This window comes from Silurus aristotelis (genome assembly GCF_946808225.1).
Source record: "Silurus aristotelis genome assembly, chromosome: 5".
Taxonomy (NCBI): domain Eukaryota; kingdom Metazoa; phylum Chordata; class Actinopteri; order Siluriformes; family Siluridae; genus Silurus; species Silurus aristotelis.
The window spans coordinates 15,827,773-15,837,995 of NC_139578.1; the positions used below are offsets into that span (position 1 = coordinate 15,827,773).

The 10,223-nt window shown below is 36.2% G+C and overlaps 1 protein-coding gene across 2 annotated transcripts; it reads left to right on the plus strand.

The window, feature by feature from the left end:
* The first annotated feature begins 540 nt into the window (after positions 1-540).
* Positions 541-7,458, plus strand: spata6l (spermatogenesis associated 6-like). 2 transcript variants are annotated; one of them, XM_083541393.1, is made up of 10 exons: positions 541-848; positions 1,366-1,503; positions 1,592-1,640; positions 1,765-1,806; positions 1,924-2,048; positions 3,011-3,094; positions 3,209-3,367; positions 5,768-5,898; positions 6,884-6,977; positions 7,053-7,458. In XM_083541393.1, exons 1-10 carry the CDS (start codon positions 801-803, stop codon positions 7,119-7,121), a joined length of 939 nt encoding a protein of 312 aa, XP_083397519.1. In that variant the 5' UTR covers positions 541-800; the 3' UTR covers positions 7,122-7,458. The 2 variants fall into 2 exon arrangements, with proteins under 2 accessions (XP_083397519.1, XP_083397520.1); XM_083541394.1 differs by lacking the exon at positions 541-848 and adding an exon at positions 868-1,233.
* Positions 7,459-10,223: the final 2,765 nt, after the last annotated feature.

Sequence of the window (10,223 nt, forward strand, 5' to 3'; positions counted from 1 at the left end):
AATCAGTCATAACAATATGATTAGTGAGTGAATAACACGGATTATCTCTTCATCATGGCACCTGTTAGAAAGCAGGATTTATTAGGCAGAAAGTGAACATTTTGTCATCCAAGTTGATCTCTTGAAGCAGGAGAAATGGGTAAGCGTAAGTATTTGTGTGAGTTTGAGGAGGGCTTAATTGTGATCGCTAGACATCTCTAAGACTGCACCTCTTGTGGGCTGTTCCCGGTCTGCAGTGGTCAGTATCTATCAAAACGTGGTTCAAAGAAGGAACAGTGGTGAACCGGTGACATGGTCATTGTGCAGCCAAGGATCACTGATGCACGTTGCGAGCGAAGGCTGACCCTTGTGGTCTCGATCTAACAGAGTATCCGATCCATATAGTAATATATATATACAATATTGCTTTTTTTGTATTCAATTAATAGACCACACTTTTGCACTAACTTACACCATTGGATTGGATTACAGCATCTGGAATTTGTTCCAAGTAAATGATAACCATCATTTAAAAAAAAAAAAAAAAAAAAAAAAAAGGATCAAAACACCTATTTGTATGCAAGCTGTTGAGAAAGGCCACACAACAAGGACTACAAATCCCAGGAACCATATTCTAACTTCCGGTGTTTACTTTCTAGTTAAAGAGAAAATAAAAGTCTCTAATATAAATAATAAATGAAATACCATGGAAACGCGACGCTCCAATGAATTCACATCGCCGGCTTAACGCTAAAAATGGCAATGTTTTAGGTTTCTCGAGTATATATCCAAACTAGTGAAGTACTTGATATATTTTAGCAATGCCTCAGAAAGCAATCAAAGTGGAGGCTGAACTTTACATTAAAGCGGTAAGCTGCATTTAGAGTTTTATTCAGCATGGAGATTTAAAGAAATACATATAGTTTTTATATAAAGTTATTACATGTTTTTCTACCGGCTAAATCTAAAAAAGAAAAAAAAAAAGGTTTATAAGTATTCAGGACAATAAATATATTATAATCAACTATAAATAGACGTTTGGATGGCAATTAAAATACTATAATTAAGACCATGATAATGGTCCAGTCCTATTTGACTTTGTACGCCCTCTGTAAGTGCACTAGGTATGGAACCATGACCTACTCAATCATACTAACTACAATTCTGCTGTAAAGCCATTTGGATTTCAACCAATAGTGTTGTGTTTTCTTTAGGCTAAAGGTTCCCAACCTATTATCCAAACAAAGCCTGTAGGTGTTTTTGACAGATTTCAGGGACACATGCACATGCAACACATGCAAAATAAATACGGGTGAAGATGGGGGTATTCCAGGACCAGAGTTGGGAATCTGTGTTTCAGATGCCTATGTATTTTTCTGTTTGTAGGTGACCTGTCCTGGAGTGCACCTACCAGCAAAAGATGACATTTACCTCAGTGTGTGCCTGATGAACCTGTACAGAATGTCACAGTGTCTACCAGCTGTGTTCCCCTTGCTGTTTAAAACAAAAATGACATTTGACAAGGTTTCACAGTTAATGTGGACATTTGCCCTCGTTAAGGCTTGTTTTTAAAACGGTGTCTATTCCCTGATCTGCTTTATGTTCTTCGCAGATATTCAAGTATACCACTGATCCTGCAGATGTTGCTGAGATGCTTCAATGTACAAAAGATTTACCACTATTTCAGTTCAAACGAGCTATTATTAGATATCTATTAATACACTGTCCACCCACTAATATCAATTGTAAAAACTAGCACACGCAATCCTGTTTTCTCTTCTGCAGGTCAAACTGTTAGAGTTGAACTCATACAGTTGATTCCTCCAGGTAAATTCTGCCACTTGATATGTAATGTTACTTTCAGGGACAAAATGTAATGGGAATTGAGAGCCCGGAAAATATATCCAGTAATAGTGTATGTCACTTCTTTTTTTTTTCTTGCAGGTGGAGATGTGTTGGCTGAATATCAGGTTGATGCTAGAAGTTTCCTTTTCTCAGAGCCTAAGCTGGTGCCGTCTTTTTCTGGCGAAGACCGTGAAGTGCTAATGACCAGAGACCCCACTTTCCCTGTAAGTTACATGCTGGAACTGCAAGGGAAAATGTGAACCACTTGGAATTGTTTTTTCTGCATGAATTCCTAGTAAAATGTGCTCTGATTTTCTTTCACGCCAAACACACCTTCGTGTAGAAGTGTCAGATATTCCTGTTAGGGAAGGGAGATACCACTTATTTTCTTTTTGATCGAATACAAAGTATTACAAAGTATAAAGTTGATTTAAAACCAGTATTGTCGATATTGATAGCAATACTGATACCAGTAATTTTGAATGTCAGTTTTATTAATATGAAATAGACTACAGTGGACTGTTTTCCTCTGTTCTCTTAATGAAAAAGATTTAAGAGAATGCTGACATTTTTCTCAGTTGAAAAAATTCTCTCGAAAGTACACATGACAGCAATCCTAATTCTATTCCAGTCTATATGACTAAACGACAGAATATTCGCCTATGTGACTTTTTGTACAATGAACTGAGGCACATCAGAAGTCAAAGTAAATATTAAGGCAGGATCACTATTTTAATGTGAGTGAACATTTGTGAAATGTGAATTTCTTTAAAAAAAAACTACATTGATTCATCATTCACAGTCCAGGATGGAAAAAGTGTGTGAAACATGTGTAATGTGGTAAATTGGAAGGAGCTCCTACAACAGTAATAATACCCAGTTAGGATTTTTTCACCGTACTGCACAGTAGGACTGAATATTTTGGTGTCATTTGGGTAATGGTAGGAACCACAGAATAAACAGCTGATCTACAAACATGGGAATTCCAGCTTTTTCCCAGCCAGGAATATGATAAATCATTTATTTGTCTGTAGTAAACACTTTATCTCGGTCATGGTTATAGCTTATCTGAGAAACTCAGTTATTTGTGTTTGTGTTCGAATTAATGCATTTGATATTTTTAACTTGAATGAAAATTAAAGTGCAGAACATGTAATAATGACTTTTCTGGCTCTTTCCTTCATAGGGTATTTCTCCGAAGTTAGAGTTCTCCACCAGAACGAAAATCATTGAGTGCTCTGAGCGGGATCTTTTCCACAATGCCCCTGTGGTATAGCCCTTGTGCAATATGCCTGCTTTCTAAAGGCCTTAACCATTATAATGTAAAGCAGCATAAATTATTATAAACAATCTCTCCTGCCACTGTTTCCTTATTAATTACCAGAAAGTAATAACAAGGAAAAGAGCAAAGTCGTCCAGACGTCACTGCTGCTTTTCAGAACCAAGAGGCCTCAGGAGCACAGAGATGCTGAGATCCCGTTCCCTTTCCCCGTTCAGAAGCAGTCCTTCGAGCTGGAACAACACTGAAAATCTAAATGAACATGTAAGTCTTGTGTGCTTATAGTACACAAACAATTTCGTCATAATTTCAGGAATATTAATGATTATAATAATATCATGTTATAAAGAGTAGTGTCCTGCAGGGGGCACAAAGTGCATTACAGCTAATAGAATAGGAAACTATTGTAGTAACAATAGCTAACACATTTACTAGTTATATATTATGTTATATATTATTATTTTTCTACCCTAGAGGTCATGATCAGGGCATGAACACTTAACCCATTTTACTATATCTGATTCTAAATGAAATTGAAGCTTGTACATTTTTGCACAGGAAGTTTTAGACAAAACTACATAGTTCATTCGCTAGGTGAAGATTTTCATATTTTAACCGTAATATATTCTGTCATTCTAATCATAAACAAGTATATGTATCTATGTATCAAATACAAGTTCAACAAAACAAAATATGACTGGAGCTCAATATTTCAGACATGAGGTGACAATCACTTAACCACACGTATTGCAAATATGTTACGGAACAAATAGCCAACAAATTATCAGACAAGAAACACATAATGTACAAGTGGGCAGTAGAATAAGTGTCAAACAATAACCGGTTTCAGTACTCACTAAAGGCATGACAGCATGTACATACAGTAGTAACCAGAATATTGTGTGCTTCTGTTACCACGACTTGCAACACATAATTGTCAGAACTGAACATTTCTTGTCTTCAGTGTCTTATGTGCTGCCCTTGACCACAAATGTACTTAAACAGCAAAAGATATCTTTGGTGTCCAATCTTTAGCACCATGCAGATTGTACGTATGAATCATCACGCATTTGCCTCAGCACAAATCCTTTTTATAATGCCTTTAGAGAAAGTAAGCAAGCAAATAATGTATTACAGTTTTTCTCAGCTGCTTTGGATCATTTCTTGAATCATCCTAAATATTTGCAAACCAGTCAGTGCATTCTCAAACCAATGTGTACAAACAACACAACACATTGGATTACTGTACTTTTCTCCAAAATCCGTAGTTCATCTCTCAAAAGTAAGTACTTATGTTAATGAACATCTCATTCCCATCAGAATAAAAAAAAAAAAAAAAAGCCCCTTTTTCATTGTTCACAAACAAAAGCATTAAAATGTTTAGTCATGTTGTCGGTAAGTTTCCGCATTTCTTGATATAAACTATGGTTTGGATTGCAGTGATTGAAAATGCACAAAATTGTAATATCTTCTGTACGGCAACTATGAATTTCAGCAGCACAAATTCATTTATTTGATTGCATATTTAATTAATATTGATTGCATTAGATCGGACAGGATTCACACTTTTACTGTACTGTACATGTGTCCCTTCATTTCTTTGTTGTTCATCCATGTTCAGATTTTATAATTCTTTGTTTTGCTCTGTCTGTATACACTCTCCAATTGAAGGTTCACAAGATTCACCTTTGACCTGTTTTAGAGATCTAGTTGATTATTGGTTGATCTGATGCCGTATACTCTGCTTCATTTGTGATATTCAAGATTCATCTGCACAATTCAGCAATTCAAGAAACATTTACCAAAAAAAAGTTGAATAGAATTTTTAGATGACAACTTGTTTAACCATTTTGCATTCAATGACTTATACAATGAATCTGATGAGATGATTTGGGGGTTAAGACTATTCAGGTGAAACCAGTATAATACATTTTGATCAACATGAAAATAAACAACTGATAATGTAGGAAACAGTAAACAATTGTACACAATTAATTAAATGAATGTACAAAAGCATTTGCAATTTGATCAAAGCAACAAGAAATGTTCTTATGGTACAAATGACTAAATGATGTGGAGGTTAAACAAGTAGTTTTGAGAATTTCCTTTCTGATCTGAGAAACGCACCAAAGCAACAGAAAAACATTAATAGTATGGTACATGCAGGGACAAATGACAAAACTGGACATTTTGTCTGGTCTTAGATCAAATTGCAAAGTAATAGCAAGCACAGCTTTTCTTTTAACCACACTTGATAGCTATCAGTAAAAGTGCTCATATCTGTCTTTTAGTGGTGTGTGCAGTGTACATGTCAGAGTTTGAAGCCATTATTTTGAAGGTTTAATAATAGTAATGCTGTGGTACTAATAGGTATGTTATGGTTAGTCTGTTAAATGTTCCTGATAAACCTTTTGTTAATTGATCTGTCAGAAAGCAGATTTGGGAACTTAGAAATGTTTTTGAGGTGACTCAAAAAATTGATTTAGACATGCATCCTGGAGAGTTAAATTGCAGCTATACAGATTATCTTAGGTGTACACTACATTAGCTGTGTGGCACTTAATTGAACACTGTATATCATTTGTCATCTCTGTTTCCCTGGTGGAATCCCTTGTAGACAAGTCCTGACATACTAATGACCCCTTTGTCTGTTTATTATTTCAGCTCCCTGATGATAAGTCCTCAGACACAGATGATCTCCTTGACAACCCAGAGGAACTGTCCCAGCGTAGTTGTCTACTGGGAAATAAGGGATCTCCCAGCTCATATGCACTAGCTCACCCGAAGTTGAACAGGTTTGAGTGGACGTGTGTGTGTGTGTGTTTTTATATGCTTCTATATTTACAGTACAGACCAAAAGTTTGGACACACCTTCTCATTCAAAGAGTTTTCTTTATTTTCATGACTATGAAAATTGTAGATTCACACTTTTTTGTTATGTATATAATTCCATATATAATTCCACATGTGTTAATGCATAGTTTTGATGCCTTCAGTGTGAATCTACAATTTTCATAGTCATGAAAATAAAGAAAACTCTTTGAATGAGAAGGTGTGTCCAAACTTTTGGTCTGTACTGTAAATATATATATATATTCTATTTATATATTTCCTTGATCAAAGTAAATCTTCGTACTGTTAAATTAACTAGTTTGCTTTTTTTTTTTTTTACATGCCTGCAGCTCTCAAAAACCATAAAAGTCCAGGTGTTTCCAAATGTTTGATGGGCAATTTGAGCAAAAGTATTGGAACAAAAATCCTCACTTAAAGTGCACTTAATATTTGTTTGCAGATTTCTTGCTTACAATTGCTTCAACAAGCTGGTGACTGACAGACATCACCAAACTGTTGCATTCTTCTTTTAAAATGCTTTTTCAGGCTCCTTCCTGTCATTGTTTGTTTTGGATATTTTTCCCCTTCAGTCTCCTCATCAGGAGGTAAAATGCTGCTCAGTTGGATTTAGCTCTGTTAATTGACTTGGTCAGTGTTAAACCTTCCACTTTTTCCCCTGATGAAGTCCTTTGTTGTGTTGGCAAAGTGTTTAGAGTCATTGTCCTGCAATGCCTAGCTGTTACAAAGCAGTCTTACAGGAGACCGAACTCATGCCTCTATCCTGAAATCTTCATCATATAAGTAATGATACGTTTGTATTTGTTTAATAACAACAGCTTTTTAAAATGTGTTTATTAAAAGGCTTAGACGGCTTGGTGAGTTAAATTGGTCTAAACATTTGCGTGTCAGCTATAAATATGTTAAATACTGCACAATATATTTCAACAGTTTTGTCTTGAACTCACCAAATTCATGGGAAGAGGTTCAGGAGCGAGTGCACAATCTCCTCACCTCTCCCCGAGCCGTGCACAGACTGGCCTATGTGAGTAACGCACATTTTACACATTTTATTGCTGTATCTGTGCCATGTTACACAATGTTTCTTGTCTGATGGCAGGGTGTAACGAAATCTGAAAGAGACGAGGTGCTAGAACGCAGGTCCATATCACAACCCGAGACTTTCTGAGAGCAAGAGTACAAAATGGCTGTCTCATTCTAAAATATGATACTTCTTTGTAAGAATTCCTGACATGCTGCTTATCAGATCAGCAAGCTGTATCTAATTCAGTTTTTCTCTCCTCTCTCAATCAAAGATCTGAAAAATTTGAGCTAAATTTTTGCACATTTGACTACTGTGAATTGATTCAGCTTTCATTCAGGGTGTGTGTGTGTGTGTGTGTGTGTACATTTAACTTTTTTTTTAAGGAATAAACAATTGACCTGTGTTTTCTGTGACAGTCCATTTAATTCTTCAGACAAAAATAAAAGTACAAGAACAAATGAAAGAGGTCATTTACGGCAGACACGCGTGTCCAGAGCGACTTACTTTGATCTCATTCGTACAACTGAGCAGCTATGGGGTTAAGGGCCTTGCTCGGGAGCCCAGGAGTGGTAGCTTGGTGTGGCTGGGGTGAAAACTCATGACCTTCAGATACAAAGTCTATTGCCTTAAGCACTAACCTACAAACTACCCAGGTTGTGCTGTTATGCCTGATAACAACTGTAGTTCCAGTGAGGTGTTGCATATAATTAATAAAATAACATGGTGTCATAAATAAGGATTGGTGAACACTGGAGAGTTAATGATTAAAATGCCAGCGAGACCAGACCCACGATGAGTGAGACCTGCATGGAGAGAAAAGACATGGTTGAAACAAAGTAAGAGAACAAGTGTTTTCTCGTTATGGAGAAGTTAAATCCACCAATGCCTATGCAGCTTGTGGGTAATCTTGCTGATAACTGGAAAGGTTTTAAGCAGAGATTCAACATCTATCCTACTGTCAGTGGTGCAGGTGGAGATGAGAAGTTAAAGGCATCAATATTTCTGCATGTGATAAGTGAGGATGCACTCGACATACATAAAAGCTTTCGACTTGACAAGGCTAATTTAACACTGACTGGTCTCATGACGAAGTTTGAAGAATACTTTGTGACTAGCAAAAATGTCACGTTTGACAGATTCAAAATTTTCTCCGCTGTACAGAAACAAGGAATGACTTTTGACCAATACCATGCTGAACTACACACACTAAGTAGGACTTGTGACTTGAGATTTAAGAGATTCACTAGTGAGAGACAGAAAAGTCTGGGGAATTCCTGATAATGGTCTCAGGGAAAGACTGTTATGTGAACCAGCTTAGACACTAGAGAAAGCTGTCAACATGTGTAGAGCTGCTGAAATAACTCATGCACAAGCCAAGGAACTGCATAGTGATTATGCTGCAGTACATGCATTAAAAAGAGAGTATAACAGAACACAAATCAACCAACAAAACAAAGACAGAATTGAGCAAAAAAAAACAAAAAGTAAGTGTGGCAGATGTGGTTGGGACACATACCACGATCTTGTCCTCCTTATGGAAAGACCTGTAAAAGCTGAAGGAAGAATAATCATTTTGCAAAGGGTTGCAAAGAAAAAAAGCACATAAAGTCGAAGAGCAGCCTGAGGAATTTTTTGTTAAATCTGTTCAAACAAACATAACATACAAAGCTAAATGGATTGTACCACTGACTGTAAATGAGACAGTCATTTCATGCTAATAAGATACGGGTGCACAAGTTACCCTGTTGTCTATGGATGACTACAGAACCCTCAAAGTTAAAAACAAAATACACTCAACACAAATAAAAGTAACAGGATACACAGGTGAGGATGTTCTTGTCAAAGGAAGCTGCCTGGTGACTCTGAAACAAAGGGACAGCTATTAAAGACACAAATGCTGATCGTGGAAAAGAGGGTCAATTCTAGGACTGAGCACGTTTCAAAGAAAAGTTATTTACTTTTAAAGGGGGAAGATGTGATGTTATGCCTGATAACAACTATAGTTCCGGGAAGGTGTTGCATCCCAGACAGTTCTGGATAAAGGACCTTGCTGGAGAGTGCAAGGACTTGTGTGCACATAGTAAATCAGCAGAAGTTGCAGCAAGTCGTCGTCCTGTGGCATTGATAACATAACACAGGTTTGTGAGGTTGACCTTATTTTGTTACAGAACATAATTGAATGTATAAGATTTGTTTATTTAACAACCTACCTCACAATGATTTAATGATTTATTTCAATAAACAATTTTTTAACAGTAATTGTTTTAGTATTTTAATTATAGAAAATTAGCTTTAAAAATGTCATTCTGTAGAGTAAGGTGGTTAGAAAGAGAGAAAGAGAGAAGAAGAAAGAGAGAAAGAGACACGTCTGATTTTGAGCAAAACTCTGCTGCGTTGCCTTTAAGTCCATTAATAAGTAATAGTATAACTCTAACTGTCCATCTTAATCTAATATTGCTGGGTCTGTAGGTGTTATTATCTCATTACATCCAGCGTCTGTCAAAAATGTGGAATCACCAGGTATTTTTTTTTTTGTTTCTAAGCAACATGCATGTTCTTTTTGTTTAAATGCATCAGAATAGGCAAAAGGCAAAAACACAAAATCGGACAGTGAATCAATCAAAGAAAATTTTGTGGAGAGTTGAGTCAAATTTGACATTTTTGGCTCTAACAGAAATACTTTTGTAACTTGTAGAAGATGGAGGAAGATGTAGGAGAAAGCTTAATGGTTTGTGTTTTTTTAGGTTAGAGAATATTATTATTCTATATTAGACTTATTTTCGGGTGAGGAATACTGAACCACTATGACTACTGTTCCATACTACAATGTCACGCCATACAACAAAACAATGACTCAAATACGTCCAAGCTCCATACTGTAAGTGTTATTCAGAAAGCAAACCATCAGATGGAGTGTTATCTATCAAGGAATGTCCTGCCCAGTCACTGCACTTACATTCATTTGAACTGCTCTGGGATGAACTGGATTGCAAGGCCACTAATCTTCAATTAGTGATTAGTAGCTTTGGCAAGTTTCGCAAATGGCATTTTAGTTGAAGTGTATCAGCTAAATTTTTGGAAAAGCAAACTGTTCCGTTTGTGTAAAGCTGTTAAGGGAAGATGTTTAAATGATATGAAGATTAACATCTGTACATTGATATATTTGTTTGGTCAGAGTAATCTTCATACTCTTAAATGGCCTAGTTTGTCGCAAATAAACAAAAGTAACATGCACATGTCTCTTAA